The sequence below is a fragment of the Rhinopithecus roxellana genome, chromosome 1 (genome assembly GCF_007565055.1).
Source record: "Rhinopithecus roxellana isolate Shanxi Qingling chromosome 1, ASM756505v1, whole genome shotgun sequence".
NCBI classification, from domain to species: domain Eukaryota; kingdom Metazoa; phylum Chordata; class Mammalia; order Primates; family Cercopithecidae; genus Rhinopithecus; species Rhinopithecus roxellana.
The window spans coordinates 156290142-156311052 of NC_044549.1; the positions used below are offsets into that span (position 1 = coordinate 156290142).

The following is a 20911-nucleotide window of genomic DNA, read 5'->3' on the forward strand; positions in this document are numbered from 1 at the left end:
GGCCCTGACAACACAGAGAAAGACACAGGACCCAGCTGAGCCAGTGACAGCAGTAGCTCCTGGTGCCACAGGTGAGGGTGGGGATGCCTGGAGCACCATGGGGGTCCTTGTTTAGTCTACAGCAGGGTCTTGAAATAGGATATAAGTGTTACATCTTGACACAGTGTACACATGCTGACACACATATTAAAACAAATTTTACACAACAGTATTATCCTGAGTATGAGTAATGCCTTTTAATTAGTTTATTTATATTCTATTCACTTTGTAAAATGCCGGTCCACATCCACTGAATTGATTTTACGACCTACTAATAATGTGTTATAACCCACAATTGGAAAGGCATTGTTCTAGGGCAGGACAGAGGGAGACAGAAAAGAAAGAGAAGCAGAAAGGAAATAATAAGGACAAAGGGAAGGAAGAGCAGAGCAAGTGAGGACAGAGTAGAGGAGGGTGTTTTGTGGGAGGTCACACAAATGCCTGCCATGATGTCCCTTCAGGCTTCTCCTAACATAAAGTACATCCCACTCTGTGTCTGCCCTTAAGTCTTTTCCATTGACCCTGGATTTATATTCTATTAATATAAAAGAATGTATTTTTGGTGGAAGGGATATATAATAGAATATATAATATATATAGATAAGATATATATAATAGAATATATGTTTGGTGGAAGGACTATCTTTTCCACCTCTGTAAACCCACAGCTTCTAGCAGAAGAATTAGAATCCGGCAAAAAGCTTAGCAAACACCCCACCCCTAAGTCAAAAAATTCTCATTTTGCAGGAATGGAAACTGTGACTCATAATGGTCAGCCAGACGGTCAATGATTATCCCCACCAGGCCCTGGCACATCAAGATTTGCTAGTAGGTGGTCATAAGCATCTGTTTTTTTTATTTCTAAAGTGAAGACAATGATATCTACTTTGGAGATTTAGTGGAAGGATTAACAAAATGTACACCAAGAACAGGGTCTGGCCCGGGCAGGGTGGCTCATGCCTGTAATCCCAGCCTTGGGAGGCCGAGGCAAATGGATCACCAGAGGTTAGGAATTCAAGACCAGCCTGGCCAACATGGTGAAACCCTGTGTCTACTAAAAAAATACAAAAAATAGCTGGGTGCAGTGGTAGGAACCTATAAACCTAGCTACTTGGGAAGCTGAGACAGGAGAATCTCTTGAACCTGGGAGGTGGAGGTTGCAATGAGCCGAAATCGTGCCGTTGCACTCCAGTCTGGGAGATAGAGTGAGGCTTCATCTTGGGGGAAAAAAAAAAACAAAAAACAAACAAACAAAAAAAACGGGTCTGGTACACCATAGAAGCTCAATAAATAACATTTGCTAGTAATAAGAGTAATAACCAGCCAGGTATGTTGGCTCACACCTGTAATCCCAACACTTTCGGAGGTCAAGGCAAGAGGATCTCTTGAGCCCAGGAATTTGAGACCAGCCTGGGCAACATAGGGAGACCCGGTGTCTAAAAAAACTTTAAAAATTAGCCGGGTATGGTGGCCCATGCTGTAATCCTAGCACATTGGGAGGCTGAGCCAGGAGGATTGCTTGAGCCTGGGACGTCGAAGCTGCAGTGAGCCAAAATCATGTCATCACACTCAGCCTGGGTGACAGAGCAGGACTCTTTCAAAAAAAGAGTAACAGCCTCAGAATAAAACCAGTCACTTCAGGTATGCTGCTGTTACTAACTTTTCAGGGAGTTTTGGCTGCCAATGTCTTCATCCTAGACAATGGAAATCATCACAAATACACAGATAATGTCCACAGAAATCAAAACAAAGGAAACACATGCATACATACACCAGCAAAAAATGAATTCAAGCACACAGGCCTTAACAAATACCTTGGTTACATCAACTTTTTTTTTGAGACGAAGTCTCACTATGTCACCAGACTGGAGTGCAGTGGCATGATCTCAGCTCACAGCAACCTCCGCCTCCCCGGTTCAAGCGATTCTCTTGCCTCAGCCTCCTGAGTAGCTGGGACTATAGGCATGCACCACCATGCCCAGCTAATTTTTGTATTTTTAGTAGAGACAGGTTTTCACCATGTTAGCCAGGATAGTCTCAATCTCTTGACCTGTGATCCACCTGCCTCAGTCTCCCAAAGTGCTGGGATTACAGGCTTGAGCCACTGCGCCCGGATACATCAACATTTTAAGTGAGTGTACGTTTTTGAAAAATGAATGGAATGGTCTTATTCCCCCACTGATTTTGCTCAATATTTTGGGAAAGACATAATCCTCAGGGACTTTGGGTTACTCCCAGTCTATGTGCCAAAATAAACATAAAGAGTATGTGTAGAAATGGATAATATAAATGGGAAAGGGAGGGGCAGGAAAATTATGATAATAAGAACTCAAGAACGTTCTCTCCTCTGCAGATCTTTGAAATTCATAGTTTATAAATGTTTTGGGAAATTTCATTTTAGTGCTTAGTGTTTAGAATACTGTGTGGTTTTTTCTTTACAAAGTGAATCTATTAACAAGCAAATTTAGTAGATAATTTAAATTATGCTAATCAGAAAACACAGCCTGTTGCTGCGGTTCATGCCTGTAATCCCAGTGACTGGGAAGGTTGAAGTGGGAGGATCACTTCAGCCCAGGAGCTCCAGGCTGTTGAGCTATGATCACACTGCTTGGACTCCAGCCGAGGTAACAGAGCAAGACCCCAACTTTAAAAAACAAAAAACAAAAGAACACACTTCTTTGTAAATTAAAGATGGAAGTCTTTTGTTCTGAATTTGTCTTTTCCCTTCCACTAGATGGCAGAATGGAGCCACTCTAGATAGTGCTAGCAAGGCGGCAGCTCTTCTCCCAACATTTTAAATGGTCAAACTGTATTTTTGTTTTGGTTCCCTCTCTCGTTTAATGAAAAAGAAAGGTAAACATTGCATATGCAAATCTCAGGACCATTTCATTTTGGCGGAAAGAGCTGGAGTTGCCTTAAGGAAACTGCTTGGTCCGCGCGGTGGCTCACGCCTGTAATCCCAGCACTTTGGGAGGCCCAGGCGGGCGGATCACGAGGTCAGGAGAAGGAGACCATCCTGGCTAACATGGTGAAACCCCGTCTCTACTAAAAAATACAAAAAATTAGCCGGGCGTGGTGGCGGGCGCCTGTAGTCCCAGCTACTTAGGAGGCTGAGGCAGGAGAATGGCATGAACCCAGGAGGCGGAGCTTGCAGTGAGCCGAGATCGCACCACTGCACTCCAGCCTGGGTGACAGAGCGAGACTCCGTCTCAAAAAAAAAAAAAAAAAAAAAAAAAAATATTTAGGCTGGGCGCGGTGGCTCAAGCCTGTAATCCCAGCATTTTGGGAGGCCGAGACGGGCGGATCACGAGGTCAGGAGATCGAGGCCATCCTGGCTAATATGGTGAAACCCCGTCTTTACTAAAAAATACAAAAAACTAGCCGGACGTGGTGGCGGGCGCCTGTAGTCCCAGCTACTCGGGAGGCTGAGGCAGGAGAATGGCGTAAACCCAGGAGGCGGAGCTTGCAGTGAGCTGGGATCGCCCCACTGCACTCCAGCCTGGGCAACAGAGCAAGACTCCGTCTCAAAGAAAAAAAAAAAAATTAAAAATACCTTATAGTAAGCTTAGAAAATCAGTAATCTGCTTGAACTCTCAAAACATTTTGCTGAGGCAGGAGGATTGCTTGAGCTCAGGAGTTAAAGGCTGTAATATGCTATGATTGTATCACTGCACTGGGCAACAGAGTAAGACCCTGTCTCTAAAATGTGTGTGTGTGTGTGTGTGTAGTGTCTACCCAAGCCAGCAATTTTTGCATGTTTCACACAAAGACTTATTTCAGGTTGAAAGGAAAAAAATCAACACTCAAATGGAAAACAATTTTAACTTATTTTATATATACACCTATTTGAGTAAGCAAGTATTAAAGGAACTAGGCCACCACACATAAAATGCTGTTACCACGTATTTACATGTATATATTTGGTCTTCTTTTCGTTCATACATTCAGAAAAAGTTGCTTCAGTCCCTTGCTCACTTGGTTCTGGCATCCTCTCCCACTTCTCCAGCCCATCCTGCTGAGTTCCCTGCATGCCTTGATTAGGGTCCAACCAAGTTTTAACAGCCAGAACTTCTGTTAATATTGAGTTAGGCAGTATCAGTATGCCCACCAAATTCTCCAATCTTCTATGTTGCAAAGGGAACAGAGATGAGCCCAAACCATGTAAGTTTGTGGAGGAAAACTCACACATCCCCAGGACAGTGATCATATTCTTTGTTTGCGTTTTCGCGTGTTGTCTCAGGTCTACAAAGAAAGCCATGTGTGAGCTCAGCCTCCAGGGGCTCTGCATTGCCTGCAACAGCACAAAAGCCAAACCCTTCAGCCCAATATTTGAGGCCTACCTGCCCCAAGTCTTATTTCCATCCACCCCTATCCCTGACTCTCCCAGACGGCTCCAGATCATCACTGAATGTGCTCATTTCAAGGCAGCTCTGTGATTTTCAAGGTTCCTGGGCCCACCTTTTGCTACTGATGTGACTGGCACGTGTTGCCCAGTTGCTAGGATGGGACAGTGGCCTTGATTTCTGCCAGGACTGGGGCTTTGCCTTGTTTCCCGCCCTTTCTGCTGCCTGCCCCTGCACTCTTCTGGGTGGGGCCTGACCTTTCCCCACAGTCTCCCTGCACCTCCTGATCACAGGTAGTCATGCCACAGCTGAGGAGCTTGTCCCAAACCTCAGTGCCTGCCTCTCTCCTCGGCTTCTTGTGCTGCTGTGTCTCACCCATCAGTGACACTCTTCTCTTCCCTGTCCAAGCCCTAGCTGACTCCATACACCCGGTACAATGTCCTCTTCTGCCTGGTTGTCTCTGAGAGGCCCTCTCTCTATACCCCTCATTGGCTCCCAGTGTCCTTCCTCTCATCCATGGCCCTGAAGTCCCTCTATGCTTTGCCCAGTGATAGGATTATTATGCTTAACAATTCCCAAGGTTAATAGGTATTATACGGTGGTGTAAGAATGAACTGAGGTGATAATATTTATGTGTTAGAGCTTTGTAAAGTGCTAGACAGATGTGAGGTACTGCTATTCCCAGTATTTCTGATCTTGGAATCTCGGACACAACCCTCCCACCATTGCCTGGATACCCCTGAGTCTGCATTCTGCTCCTAGAGTCTCATCCCCTTTTAGGCACTGGCTCCTGCTGCCTCACCATCCACTGTGGATCCCGGCTAAATTCTTAGAGCCCTTGCTCTTTGCATCACTCACCATGATGTATCATCAGACCCTGCTAGTGCACCAGGCACAGGAGACTCAGCTCTACTGTCAACAAGTTGTATGAAGTTGACTCCCTGTCTGCACTTCTGTAAAAGAAGGGAACTGGGACAATACTTCTGGGCCTTTTAGTTACAATGATTTATGTACAGTAGCCCCCTCTTATCTGCAGTTCACTTTCTGCAGTTTTAATTACCCTCAGTGAACCACAGTTCAAAAATATTAAATGGGGCTGGGCACAGTGGCTCATGCCTGTAATTCCAGCACTCTGGGAGGGCGAAGCAGGTGGATCATCTGAGGTCAGGAGTTCAAGACCAGCCTGGCCAACATGGTGAACCCCTGTCTCTACTAAAAATACAAAAATTAGCCTGGTGTGGTAGTGCACACCTGTAATTCCAGCTTCTAGGGAGGCTGAGGCAGGAGAATTTCTTGAAACCAGGAGGTAGAGGTTGCAGTGAGCCAAGATCGCGCCATTGCACTCCAGCCTGGGCAACAGAGCGAAACTCCATCTCAAAACAAACAAACAAAAAATATTAACTGGACAGTACAGTACAGTAAGATATTTTGAGAGAGAGGCCACATTCACAGAACTTTCATTACAGGATGTTGTTATGATTGTTCTGTTTTATTGTTGTTAATCTGTTACTGTGCCTAATTTCTAAATTACACTTTATCAGAGGTATGTATGTATAGGAAACAACATAGCATATGCAGTGTTCATTACTAGCCATGGTTTCAGCATCCACTGAGGGTCTTGGAACACATCCCCCACAGATAATGGGGGACTACCATGTATCGATTTTTATTTTCCTCTTCATCTAAACGTCATGCTTTTGATTTCTGCCCACAACCTAGAGCACAATGCCAGGCTCACATGGGACCCTGTAAATGAGGTTCTGTATTGGTAACTGAATAGTGGATTTGTGCAACTGATACAGTTTGGATATTTGTCCCTGCCCACTTCTTATGTTGAAATGTAATCCCCAGCGTTGGAGGTGGGGCCAGGTCAGAAGTGTCTGGGTCATGGGGGCAGATTCCTCCTGGCTTGGTGCTGTCCTGACAATAGTGAGTGAGTTCTCATAAAATCTAGTTGTGTGGCACCTCTCCCCCGCAACCCAACCCCCTTGCTGCTGCTTTCACCACGTGAGATGCCAGCTTTCCCTTTGCCTTCTGCCATGAGTAAAAGCTCCCTGAGGCTTCCCCAGAAGTGAAACAAATCCTGGTGCCATGCTGCCTGTATAGCCTGCAGAACTGTGAGCCAGTTCACCTCTTTTCTTTATAAATTACTCCATCTCAGCTATTTCTTTGTGGCAATGCAAGCATATCACCTACTGATATGGTAAGGTGATTTTTCAACACACCAACTGATATGTAAGGTGATTTTTCCATTTGCCTACACCTAATTTATATTTTCATTTTCTATCTCATAACAACCTAATTGTTTTCTGGGAGAAATTTAGTTAGAATATTGAATAGTGTTGTGAAAGGCCACTCTCTTAGTCCATTTTGTGCTGCTATAAGAGAACACTTCACACTGGGTAATTTATAATGAACATAAATGTATTGGTTCACAGTTCTGGAGGCTGGAAAGTTCAGGATCAAGGAACGAATCCAATCTCCCAGGAACAAGAACTCACTACCTTGAGAATGACAAGTTCTCACAGCCCCCTACTTCCTCTGCATAACCACACATCACATTGTCTGTCACTTTCCTAGTCTGTAAAGCTACCTGAGGGCATCTTCTAGCGTTTTCCCTGCTGTATCTGCAGGCATCTAGCACAGTGCGTGGACATTCGGTAAGCATTTGTTGCAAGATGAAAGAAACGTGCAGTTAACAATGGATATCATGCTGGGTTTGTGCCAAATAAGTCATTTGAAGAAGACCCGGATCAACCTTATGGGTTAGTAATTAGTAAAGGCCTGTAGAGAAGGTGGCCTTTGAGAAGGGTCAGGTTTCAATAGGATTAAGAAGCATTTCAGACTAAACCAAGTACTTGGAAGAGATAAAAGCAGTGGTGTCCGTCACCTGTCTAGAAGCCACAGTGCATGAACCTTGATGGGGCTAAACATGATTATCGATCTTTTAACTTTTATTGAACGCCTGCACTTCCAGATTTCTAAGTGGGGCTCAGGAATTATAACAGATGTCCACAGCTCCATGGTCTTCCCTCTCCACAACAGGCAGACACTATTAGAAGTAAAAGCCACGTGCCCTCAAGAGGGCAAGGCAAGGCATCTTCAGATGTCTCTGCCCTTAAAGCACACGCGTTCTGCTCTGCGACGAAGCAGGACAAGGACAGGGACCTGCACGTCCGGAGGCCCGGACCTACGAAGATAGCGGGCTCGGGACCTTCGGTGGACCCGCAGGGCTCCAGAGGCCCGCGCGCCGCTGCCCCGCCCTGATTGCTGAGCCTGCCGGGTAAGCGGCCCCAGCGCCGTGCCCGCGCGACCTCTACTCCTTCGGGGAGGGTCGCGCTCACGTCTCAAGTGGGAGCAATGCACCGGGACAGGGACACCTCCTAGGCCATGCCTGTTCCAGTCCAGTTCTCCCTGAAAGTCCGGCTGGCTCATTACCTGCTTAAATAAAACCATATACGTGCAAAGTCTCCCCGTTGGCAGCGCGCCCCAGGACCGGAAGTGACGCGTTACGTGCTCGCGTATTCCTACCGGCGTATTCCCGACCTGCTTTTCGCTCGCCGTTCCGTGGCGGGAACTGAGGCCTGTGGGGATAGCGGTGATCGCAAGTCTCCTGGGCCCGTTATTCTCAGATTAGGGAACGGAACGAAGACTTTGAGACCATCTTGTCCTTTTTGTATCGCGGAAACCTCAGGAACTAGCCGGCGGCGGTGACCTGCACGAGAAGTCAGGCTGACTGGTAACCGGCTGAAAGAATTGCAAGCCCACTTCGCCTTCCCCACTCCTGCCCTTGATGCCCCCGTGAGGTCTTCCACTTCCTTCGGGGCCCCAGCCTAGCCGCCCTTTCATGCCCTGGCCGCGCCCATTGGTGAAAGGGTGGTTCCGGACAGCATCCTGCAGACCCCGGCTTTGGGCTGTATTAGTGTTTAACAGCCCGAGGCAGGGATAGACTAATCCAATAACGTTATAAAAACCTTGGCTGCCAATAGATATTAACAATTTATTTTATTTTATTGAGCATATCCCCATATGCCAAGCAAGGAACTATGTATTTGCATACATTCTTTTATTTAACTCAGTTGTCCTGTGGAATAGGCCTTAGCTCCTTTAACAGAAAAGGAAACCGGGTGTCATAGATGGTAATTCATTCACCAAATATTATGGGGCATCTACCATGTACCAGGCACTGTTCTCGGCACCAGGGCTTGTAGCATTGAAAAAAAATAGAATTAACTGGGGATTTTTCAGGCAAGCTAATGATGCTTTTTATCCCTGAAAACACCCTGGAAGAATGTTTACCTGCATGTTAGAAATAGTTACCTTCTGGGTGGGATTTTGTATTACTTTCTTAAATCCCTCATGCTTTTCTGCATTGTTTTGATTTCTTCAAGTGAGTGTGTTATGAGAAAAACAGCTGTTTCTATTTTAACAACAGAGTCCCCCACCTTCCTTTCCCCACAGAAAGTCTCTGAAGGTAGGTAGGCATTGACTCTGCCATTAAAATAGGTCCCTGGCCAGGCGCAATGGCTCACACCTGTAATCCCAGCACTTTGGGAGGCCGGGGCAAGAGGATTACTTGAGCCCAGGAGTTCCAGACCAGCCTGGGCAACATGGTGAAACCCTGTCTCTACCAAAAATTAAAAAAATTAGCCGGGGATGGTGGCACGCACCTGTTGTCCTAGCTACTGGAGAGGCTGAAGTGGGAAGATCACAGGAGCCTGGGATGTCGAGGCTGCAGTGAGCCATGATTGTGACACTGCACTCCATCCTAGGCAAAACAATGAGACCCTGTCTCAAAAAAAAACAACCACCAAAAAAGGTCTTTGAGTGAGTTCTGACAAGTAAAGGAGTGAAGGTTCTCATTTGTGGGGCAAGCACAGCACCTTTAATTGCTGAAGAGTCCATTTCAGGGTCTGAGCTAAAGCTAGGCCCGTGACTGTGAAAGAAACCATGGAGGCCCATGTGGTTTGGTCATGAGCGACATCATATTTATCAATGCATTTGGAACCCATTAAACATTTTTGTGACATATGATCTTTGTTCTATAACTCCTGCACTATAAATAGATTCTAAGTTCCTTAAGGACTTTGACCACTTTTCTGTCCTTGTAGCCCTCAATACGGTGCAGTCAGAGTGTTCTAGGTCATGGGGTGATGTCCTTTATTATGTAACACCTTTGCACAAGGCTAAGTGTGTTTTCAGGCTGTACTTTCTCATAATGGTTCTCCCCCCACCCCACTTTCCTATGGTGCTGATTCCCAAAATGGTTTTGATAAAAGCTTTTTTTTTTTTTTTTTTTCTGTCTTGCACCTGACCAGGGTGAAGTAACCATGCAGGCATTTCTTAAAGGCACATCCATCAGTACTAAATCCCTGCTGACCAAGGATCGAGGAGTAGCTGCCACTGCGGGAAGTAGCGGAGAGAACAAGAAAGCCAAACCCGTTCCCTGGGTGGAAAAATAGTAAGAACACTTGTGTCTTTGTTAAAATAATTAATAAATTATCTCTCTAGCCAGTTCTGATCACTTTTGTTTTAAACTTATGGAGGAATACTGTGTTCTGTTTAGAAGTTGGCTTTGAAAAAATCACCCGGTTATATAAGTCATAGAACCCTGGAACTGAAGTTACTTGAGAATAATCTAGTTTAATTTCCTTATTTTGTAGATAAACTGAGATCTCTATAAGCAGAGGCTTCCATTGTAGGGACTGGGATACAAAAGTGAAGAAAACAAGTTTCAGTAAACTGGCTATAAATACTTGGTCAGGAGTTCTACTTTTTTTTTTGAGTTGGAGTCTCACTCTGTCACTCAGGCTGGAGTGCAATGGCACAATCTCTGGCTCAATGTAACCTCCGCCTCCCGAGTTCAAGCAGTTCTCCTGCCTCAGCCTCCTGAGTAGCTGGGATTACAGGCACCACCACCATACCCGGCTATTTTTGTATTTTTAGTGGAGACAGGTTTTCACCATATTGGCCAGGCTGGTCTCAGACTCCTGACCTCATGATCCACCCGCCTCAGCCTCCCAAAGTGCTGGGATTACAGGCTTGAGCCACCGTGCCCAGCCAGGAGTTCTACTTAAATCCAAATATGTAATCTGTTCCCCGTTTTCATTACAATAGGTGGAGATTATTACTATTATTGCTATTTTTGAGATGGAGTCTCACTCTGTTGCCCAGGCTGGAGTGCAGTGGCATGATCTCGACTCACTGCAACCTCTGCCTCCTGGGTTCAGGCGATTATCCTGCCTCAGCCTCGCGAGTAGCTGGGATTACAGGTGCCCACCACCACACCTGGCTAATTTTTTGTATTTTTAGTAGAGAGGGGGTTTCAGCCAGCCCTGGAAATTCAGTTTTGGTTAGCTCATACATTTTTGTCTAAACAACACTTGAATTGGCATTTAAATTGTCAGTCACCACCTAGGTGGCTTACGCCTGTAATCCTATAATCCCAGCAATTTGGGAGGCCAAGGTGGGAGGATCACTTGAGGCTAGGAGTTCCAGACCAGCCTGGCCAACATGGTGAAACCCCCTCTCTACTAAAAAAAGAAAAAACAAAAATTATCCAGGTGTGTTGGCGGGCACCTGTAATCCCAGCTACCTAGGAGGCTGAGGCATGAGAATCACTTGAACCTGGGAGGCAGAAATTGCAGTGAGCTGAGATCAGGCCACTGCATTCCAGCCTGGGTGACAGAGCAAGACTCTGTCTAAAATAAATAAATAATGTCAGTCATCTAAGTGATACTACCACAAGTAATTGTAACTATTGGTTGAATGTAGCCTCAGTAATTACCAATGTTTACAGATTATTTATAGGCCGAGTAAGGCCCTCATATGTTTTTTGTGTTTTTGGTTTTTTTTTGTTTGTTTTTCCTTGAGACTGATTCTCGCTTTGTCACCCAGGCTGGAGTGCAATGGCATGATCTCAGCTCACTGCAACCTCTGCCTCCTGGGTTCAAGTGATTCTCCTGCCTCAGCCTCCCGAGTAGCTGGGATTACAGACATGCACCACCACACTGAGCTAATTTTTGTATTTTTAGTAGAGATGAGGTTTTACCATGTTGGTCAGGCTGGTCTTCAACTCCTGACCTCAGGTGATCTGCCTGCCTTGGCCTCCCAAAGTGCTGGGATTACAGGCGTGAGCTACGTATGCATCCAACCAATACTAATGCTTTCTTTTTTTTTTTTTGAGACGGAGTCTCGCTCTGTCGCCCAGGCTGGAGTGCAGTGGCTGGATCTCAGCTCACTGTAAGCTCCGCCTCCCGGGTTTACGCCATTCTCCTGCCTCAGCCTCCCGAGTAGCTGGGACTACAGGCGCCCGTCACGACGCCCTGCTAGTTTTTTTTGTATTTTTTAGTAGAGACGGGGTTTCACCATGTTAGCCAGGATGGTCTCGATCTCCTGACCTCGTGATCCGCCCGTCTCGGCCTCCCAAAGTGCTGGGATTACAGGCTTGAGCCACCACGCCCGGCAACTAATGCTTTCTAAGCAGGTGTTCACTTTAATTTTTTTTTTTTTTTTTTTTTTTGAGATGAAGTTTTGCTCTTGTTGCCCAGGTTAGAGTGCAGTGATACGATCTCGGCTCACTGCAACCTCTGCATCTGGGGTTCAAGCGATTCTCCTGCCTCAGCCTCCCGAGTAACTGGGATTACAGGCATGCGCCACCATGCCCAGCTAATTTTGTATTTTTAGTAGAGACAGAGTATCTCCATGTTGGTCAGTCTGATCTCGAACTCCTGACCTCAGGTGATCCACCTGCTTCAGCCTCACTAAGTGTTGATATTACAAGTGTGAGCCACCACACCCAGCCCCATTTTAATTTCTTCTTTTTTTTTTTTTTTTTTTTGAGGCGGAGTCTCTCTCTGTCGCCCAGGCTGGAGTGCAGTGGAGCAGTCTCGGCTCACTGCAAGCTCCGCCTCCTGGGTTCACATCATTCTCCTGCCTCAGCCTCCTGAGTAGCTGGAACTACAAGCGCCTGCCACCACGCCAGGCTAATTTTTATTTATTTATTTATTTTTTGAGACAGAGTCTTGCTGTGTCACCCAGGCTGGAGTGCAGTGGCGCGATCTCAGCTCACTGCAAGCTCTGGTTCCTGCGTTCACACCATTCTCCTCCCTCAGCCTCCCAAGTAGCTGGGACAACAGGCACCTGCCACCACGCCTGGCTAATTTTTTGTATTTTTTAGTAGAGACAAAGTTTCTCCATGTTAGCCAGGATGGTCTGCATCTCCTGACCTCGTGATCCACCCGCCTCGCCTCCCAAAGTGCTGGGATTACAGGCGTGAGCCGCGTGCCCGGCCTGGCCCAGCTAGTTTTTTATATTTTTAGTAGAGATGGGGTTTCACCATGTTAGCCAGGATGGTCTTGATCCCCCACTTTAATTTCTAATTAGTGTTTGTAGTGTATAAAATAAAATCCTTTTGCTTAATTTTTGTGGATATAACAGAGTGAAGCAATGCAGATAGGAAGTAAAACATTATTTCACTCTTTCAGGATGTGTTTGCTTATGGTAAAAACAAATGGGGTTTCCACCTATTTCCAATTATGAAAAAGTTTCTCATTTCATTGCTGATGTTTGAGAGTTGTCATTGGTATTTTAGTAGAAGGAACACTTGAGAGTTTTCTGTGGTTACTATAATATACTAAATAACCTCTTTCCTCCTCCCCACCCTGCAAGTCGCCCAAAATGTGTGGATGAAGTTGCTTTCCAGGAAGAAGTGGTTGCAGTGCTGAAAAAGTCTTTAGAAGGAGCCGATGTGAGTTGCAAATGGTGTTTAATGTCACTGGGATATTTAAGACTTAATTTATTCACCCTCTTTCTTCCTTTGTAACTTCTAGCCTTCATTAAATATCATGCTCTATGTACAGTAGGTCCTTGATAACTATGATGCTTAGTACATATGATAATTAGTACAATGATAATTAGTTCAAATATTTATTGAGCATCTCCTATTTAATCTTACATAGCAGTGTTACACAGTATTCAAGTAAAAGTCATAGTAATTAAGACAGGCTATGAAACATAGACATAGAACAAGACATAAAACGTAGAACAAGATGAACTATGCCCCTTTTTCATGGGTTTTTATTGGTAAGAGGGAATAAACAAGTAAACCAATAAATAATTCTAGGTAGTAATATGTGCTATAAAGAAGAGCCAGAGATACCTCTAAAGTATAATTGCTTACTAACTTTAGGATTTGGATTGACCTATAATACAAAAAAAACCAGAGCTTTGAATTCTGCTTATAGCACTCTCTTCTGCTGTGATATGGGGTGGGGGATAAAATGTCCATGAATGATTTGCATTGTAAATTATTCTGAGATAAGATAAACCCATGTGGAGAATTAGCAACTTAAAGTTGTGTTACAATGAATGCCCAAAGTGCTTCAACAGCTCAGTAAAGTGGTGAAGTGGGATGTAGTTTTTGCTTTAGTTTCAAGATTTGCTTCCTTCCTCTCAATCTGGCTGCTTTTAATTAGAGGTTCTTTTGGGTTTTGCTGCCATCATTCTCTTGCTGAAATTATATTACTACAGTACACATTTTGAAAGAAGTTAAATTTATAAAACTATTTAGAATCTTTTTCTTTACCAGTATGTGTTTTGATTTGATTCGTATACTCATACCTTTTTGGCCGGGCACAGTGGCTCACACCTGTAATTCCAGCGCTTTGGGAGGCTGAGATGGGAAGATCACTTGAGGTCAGGAGTTCGAGACCAGCCTGGCCAACATGGTGAAACCCCATCTCTACCAAAAATTAGAAAAAGTAGCCAGGATTGGTGGTACACACCTGTAGTCCCAGCTACTCAGGAGGCTAAAGCGGGAGAATCACTTGAAACTGGGAGGCGGAGGTTGCAGTGAGCCAAGATCGTGCCACTGTACTCCAGCCTGAGTGACAGAGTGAGACTCTGGTCTCAAAAATAAATAAATAAATAATAAAAAATAAATAACACAAATACTCTTATACCTTTTAATTCTATAATAGTATGCCATTTTATTTTTTGATATATTCTGCTTGTATATCTTGGTAACAGTATATACCATTTTAATTGCAGTTGCGTAGTAATTACACAGTTTGCAGGATAATACCTAAGTTAATTACTAGTATCTTCAGCAAATGTAGTGAGATTAAGATCCAGGTCTTTTTTTTTTTTTTTCAATTGAGACAGAGTCTTGATCTGTCACCCAGGCTGGAGTGCAGTGGTGTAGTATCAACTCACTGCAACCTCTGCTCCCAGGCTCAAGTGATCCTCCCACCTCAGCCTCCCAGGTAGCTGGGACTATAGGCATGCACCACCACACACAGCTCATTTTTGTATTTTTAATAGAGACAGTGTTTAGCCATGTCAAGTGACCTGCCCACTTTGGCCTCCTAAAATGCTGGGATTACAGGTGTGAGTCATCCTGCCCAGCCTAAGATCTAGTTCTTGACTTTATGCCATGTAATTTATGAGGCTGAAGTAAGAACTTCGGTTTAATATTTTGTACATCTTTTCAGACTAACTTTTGTAAAGAGGTGAAATAGTTTTTTTAATTCAAAAGAGTAAAGGAAAACAATTCATTCAATTTACTTTGAAAGGTTTTACTGTAGTCCCAGCTACTTGGGAGGCTGAGGCAGGAGAATGGTGTGAACCCGGGAGGCGGAGCTTGCAGTGAGCCGAGATGGTGCCACTGCACTCCAGCCTGGGCAACAGAGCAAGACTCGTCTCAAAAAAAAAAGAAAGAAAAGAAAAAGAAAGGTTTTAAAGAATTATAAGAAGATAATTTTTTCAGAAATTGATTTTCTTTTAAGAACTGGTATTCCACATACAGTTCTTGAATGTACTATATATATTAGACTAGTGTATAATGTAAGGTTTAATAAGTTTACCGTGTTTCAAAGAATTTAAATTATTTTATCTGATAGTTAACCTGGATGAATCATTACATTGTTAAGGGATGCACAGATCAAAATAATAGTTGTAGACCTTAATTACTAAGAGGACTAGGAGGTTTTTAAATTATGAATCTCATAGTTTGTACTATAAGCTATATGTTATGAATGTAACAGTAATAGTCTTCTAATTAACATATTTGTCTATATCTTGGTTTATTCATTCATTTGGCCAACATTGACTACTGTAATAGATGCTAGGATACAGATGTGAATAGAACAAATAAGTTTCTTGGTCTTTTAATGAAGTAGGCAGGCATTTTACAATTAAGCCCCACAGTTAAATAACAATAAACCAACGCAAAATGCAACAAAGACTAATGAGATAATAGGAGAGACCTCCTTTAGACTGAATGGTTTCTGATTTGTAATGCATTAGGAGTTGGCCAGGCAGAAAGAAGAGGATCAGACTCCAGGTCATGGGAACAACGTATGTTAGGGCCAGAAAGTGCCAAGCTGTTAGAGGCCATTGTAAGCTGGAGCCTGGAAGGTGAAGGGGGTGACAGGCAGATCATGGAAGTCCTTTAGGCCATGGTAAAAAGCTGAGGGTTTTTTTGTTTGTTTTTGTTTTTCTAAGTGGAATAGTTTTAAGTAGCAAGCAGAGTGGTATCTGATTTAGGTAGAGAATGAATGGACAGGAAGAGGGAGGGTTAGGCAAGAGTGGAAACAAACTCTAATGCCTAGTTTCCTGTGTACAGTGATTTCCTTACGTGAAAGAACATACTGAAGAATGTACAGTTTCATAGCAGAGCTCATTAGAATTTAGTTGACTTACTGATTTTCACCTTAGATCAATCGACTGCTTGATAGGAACCAAACTAGCTAGATATAAGGTATAAAAGAAGGTAGCTAGTTATTTAATCTTATCCTTTCCTCTTCTAATGAATTGTCCCTGATACATGCAAGCATCCTTACAGAGTACATAATCATGATGTGGGACAGTGCCTAGCATTTAATGTATGTCTAGTTTTGTATTTTTTGTTAATATTTCTATTCTTGGTACTTCTGCTCGTTCAAAGCCCTAATTATGTCTTTTTTAGTCCTTTTTCCTCAGTTTTGGCCAAATCCCATTACTCTTTTGGTCTGCTTCCCCTTTGAAGCCACTGACATTTTGTATAATATAAAATCTTACCTAATCTTGAGCATAGAGGTGGGATAGGAAACTGAGATTCCCTTTAGAAATAAAAGGTTTCTCATTCCAGCTTTGAAAATTTCACCTAAGTGGATTAGCTATAGAGCAGGCATAAATATTGGTCCAGCTTAAGAGATTAAAAAGACACTTGGGGAAAAAAGTGGTAGTATATGAAAAAGCAGGATTTAGATCTGTCAGTACTATGATGTCAGTTATATTAAGAAATCTTTAAACTTAGAAGTTATGTGCCCTATTAGAGAAGTCATTGCGCTGTTCCACAGACAGTTTTTTCAATCTTCCTTTTCATCTATTTGTGCCAGAATACCATTTATTAAAAATAAATTTACTTTCTACAGCTTCCTAATCTCTTGTTTTATGGACCACCTGGAACTGGAAAAACATCCACTATTTTGGCAGCAGCTAGAGAACTCTTTGGGTATGTTGAAATCAGTCTGTTTTTTTTAAAATATTTGACACCAAAATTCTCTGATACTGCTTTTTTTCCCTCTAAAAATTTGCACTTCGTTTTCTGTAGGACAGTTTTCTTTCTATTTCTGATTTTTAAAAATCCCATGAGCCCATTTTGTTCCTCCCTTGCTCCCCTGAAGAAACCAGCTTGCCTGCATCTTTTGTAACCTTCCTTCTGAATCTTATTCACGTGTTTGAATGTACTACAACACTGGGAGCCTATGATTTTTTCCATCCCTTTCTTTAAATTTTCCGTTATAATTTTGGAGTCCAGAGGGTCCAATTAATGTCCAATTGTGCTGATAGTTTTATAACCCTCTTAATGATTGTGTTTACATCTGTATGGCTGTATGATAGAATCTGCTGTTTCTGATGGTACTATTTGCACCGTCCATTCTTGAGTCCTGCTCTAGACTTCTTAGGCTGTGACTCTGGAGTGGCCAGGCCAGCTCCTTGCCTCAGGTCTCCTGAGCATAAGTGGTAGTTGATGTAGTATGATTCCAGGTACACCAGAAAATCTTCCTGTGAGTCACCTTCTTAGGTTCCTCTTCCTAGATTGACCATCTTGGCTTAACCAGCCATTCTAGAGGAGCCCTTTACCTAGAGTTAAAGGATGTGTAGTGGGCTGGGTCTGATATACATGAAACATGCGCCAACATAACAAAGGCTGTCTTGAGTTTTTCCAGAATTAATATTAGACATACAACTGATAGAAATATCTGAAATCCTACATATGAAAATAGCCCAGGCGCAGTGGCTCACATCTGTAATCCCAGCACTTTGGGAGGCCAAGGCGGGTGAATCACCTGGGGTGAGGAGTTCGAATCCAGCCTGGCCAACATGGTGAAACCCCATCTCTACTAAAAATACAAAAATTTGCCAGGCATGGTGGCATGCGCCTGTAGTCCCAGCTACTCGGGAGGCTGAGGCAGGAGAATCGCTTGAACCTGGGAAGTGGAGGTTGCAGTGAGCCGAGATCATGCCACTGCACTCCAGCCTGGGTGACAGAGTGAGACTCGGTCTCAAAAAAAAAAAAAAAAAGATGCCACTGAAATCACCAAATGTGTAAGGATTATTAGTTATGTCAAAATGTAAAAGACAAACGGAGAAGCTGCTATGTGCCTAATATTTTATTTGACAGCAACTTTTGATGCTCAGTAAAATTATAAAAGAACTTTTTTGATTATTCTACAACTCAATCAGATAGAACCAATCTGAATCAGCCTTAACAGTTGTTTATTATTAGTTAGAGTAGGTCAGTCCAGATTATACAACTTTTTCTATATTCTTTGTAAAATAATGTTTGTCTTTAAAGAACTTACTTTAACAGTGAATTTCATATTTAATATTGTGGTTTTAAAATAGAAAATAGATGCATGTAAATGTTTATGTCCATAAGCATGCTTAGGATACCATGCTGATTAGGAAAAATAGAGATGAAACTAAATCACAACTCTTGTTTTTTATTTAAAAATGTGTGTGTGTTTGTGTGTGTGTAAAAGACTAGAGGGAAGTTTCAAAACAGTGCTTTGACAGTGTGCCCTTTTATTTTCTTTTGATTTTTCAGATTTCGCTACAGTAAGCATATATTACTTTTAGTAATTTTTATTAAAACTCACTTTAAAAACCTGCTCATGTTTTAATCCATTTATTTTCCTTAATCTAGTAAGTTTCCATATAGCAAACTACCCTATGGAATTTATTTATTTATTTGTTTGTTTATTTACTTATTTTTGAGACAGTGTCTTGTTCTGTTGCCCAGGCTGGAGTGCAGTGGTGCGATCTTGGCTCACTGCAATCTCTGCATCCCGCGTTCAAGTGATTCTCCTGCCTCAACCTCCTGAGTAGCTGGGACTGCAGGCGCCTGTCACCATGCCCAGCTAATTTTTGTATTTTTAGTAGAAACAGGGTTTCACCATGTTGGTCAGGCTGGTCTCGAACTCCTGACCTCATGATCCACCTGCTTCGGCCTCCCAAAGTGCTGGGATTACAGGCATGAGCCACTACACCCATCCGGAAATAATTTAAAATGTGCTATGTTCTAACATTGTTTAAAATTACAACATTTAAAACTAGATTCTAACAATAGAAGAATGTTAAGTAAATGATGGTACAGTCACAGGATGGAATATCATACGACTGTTAAAATGTTATTTACAGTGGTTTTGATAACATGCCGAGATACTTATTATACATGCTAAGTGGAAAATCGATTTAGAATTTTATATGTGGGGCCAGGTGTGGTGCCTCACACCTGTAATCCCAACATTTTGGGAGGCCAAGGTGGAAGGATCACTTGAGACCAGCATGGCAACATAATGAGTCCCTGCCTCTACAAAAAGTAAACAAAATTAGCCAGGTGTGATGGCATGTGCCTATAGTCCCAGCTAGTTGGGAGGCTAAGGTGGGAGGATCACTTGAGCCCAGGAGTTCAAGGCTGCAGTGAGCCATCATCATGCCATTGTTCTCCAGCCTGGGTGACAGAGCAAGACCTTGTGTCCAAAAAAATAAAAAGAAAAGAAATTGTATATTTTATGTAATAATGTCTACATTTTTTTAAATGCACGGAAAAAGCCAAAATGGTAACTGCAGCACTCTGCCGAGAAAGAATACAAAAGTGATTGTGTGCCTTCTATCCATATTGTTTACTAAGTGGATTTTAAACATCTGCAAAGTGTGCAAATGTTAAAATGTGATTTAAGCCTACTTGTGCTCTATGTTTCATATTTGTTTCATTTTGAGATAGACCTGAACTTTTCCGATTAAGAGTTCTTGAGTTAAATGCATCTGATGAACGTGGAATACAAGTAGTTCGAGAGAAAGTGAAAAATTTTGCTCAGTTAACTGTGTCGGGAAGTCGTTCAGAGTAAGTAAATGTGCCCTCCCTCCTCCATAGCATGTATTATTTTAAATATGTGTTTCTGCCATTGCTCCTCAGCCTTATGGCTAAGATCAAGTGTATTTCTGCCAAATTGTCAACTCCCTTTTCATGTTAGAAGACTATCCTGCCTGAGGTAAACTGATTTAATCAACTATTTATGCTCCTTAGGTGGCAAAGGTCCAGGATTACATTAGTGGTACCTAAACATATATGTAAAATTTACATGAGCACATTTAAAAATTTATGAAAGTGAATGACTAATTTTTGATATCCACCTTGAATTGATGGTGCAATCAGTCACAACCTCTATAGCACCTAATTTATTTTTATGTGAAATGAAGACTGGGAGGTGGACTAAAAGACTCTGAGATCCCTTCTACCATTAATACTTGAAATCTGTTTTCTTGGTATAATTTTCATACAATTATGTTAATGCCACTTTTGGTGGGAGAAAAATTTTAATGGCAGATTACCAAAAATCAGTGTGCAGAAGGTAATAACTCACAAAATGGGAGAAAATACAAATCATATATCTAAAAAGTACTTATGTCTAGAACATATGAAGAACTTTAAAAACTCAGTAATAAAAACAAATAACCCAATTAAAAAATGGGCAAAGGATCTGCGTAGACATTTCTCCAAAGAATATATGCATGCCTAATAAGCACATGAGAAGATGCTCATCAACATCATTATCCATTTGGGAAATGAAAATCAAAACCACACTGAAATACCATGTAACTCCCACTAGGATGGCTATGATAAAAAAATACAGAAAATAACAAGCATTGACAAGGATGTGGAGAAATGGTAAACCTCCTACATTGCTGTTTGGAATGTAAAATGGTGCAGCCTCTTGGAAAACATATCTGCTCAAAAACGTACACAAATGTTCATAGCAGCATTATTCCTAACAGCCAAAACATGGAGACAACCCAAATGTCCAGCTGATTAATGGATGAATAAATGTGGCATATCCGTTTGCCATAGTATTTGACAGTACAAAGGAATGAAGCAAACACGTGCTACAACATGGATGAACCTTTAAAATATGTTAAGTGAAAGAAGTCAGCCACAGAAGACTGCACATTATATGGTTCCATTCATATAATGTCCAGAA

General features: G+C 42.6%; 1 protein-coding gene across 3 annotated transcripts in view; it reads left to right on the top strand.

The window, feature by feature from the left end:
* The window catches only part of RFC4 (replication factor C subunit 4), a 24415-nt gene continuing 3504 nt past the window's right edge, over nt 1–20911 (top strand). The window contains exons 1-6 of one of the 3 annotated variants that reach the window (XM_030932538.1): nt 1–71; nt 787–867; nt 9701–9843; nt 13053–13131; nt 16799–16878; nt 19657–19776. In XM_030932538.1, the coding sequence (XP_030788398.1) occupies nt 808–867; nt 9701–9843; nt 13053–13131; nt 16799–16878; nt 19657–19776 (482 nt within the window). In that variant the 5' untranslated portion in view covers nt 1–71; nt 787–807. Of the gene's footprint in view, nt 72–786; nt 868–7911; nt 8189–9700; nt 9844–13052; nt 13132–16798; nt 16879–19656; nt 19777–20911 lie in introns of those variants that run through there. The other 2 variants (XM_010389722.2, XM_030932549.1) reach the window with 2 other exon arrangements.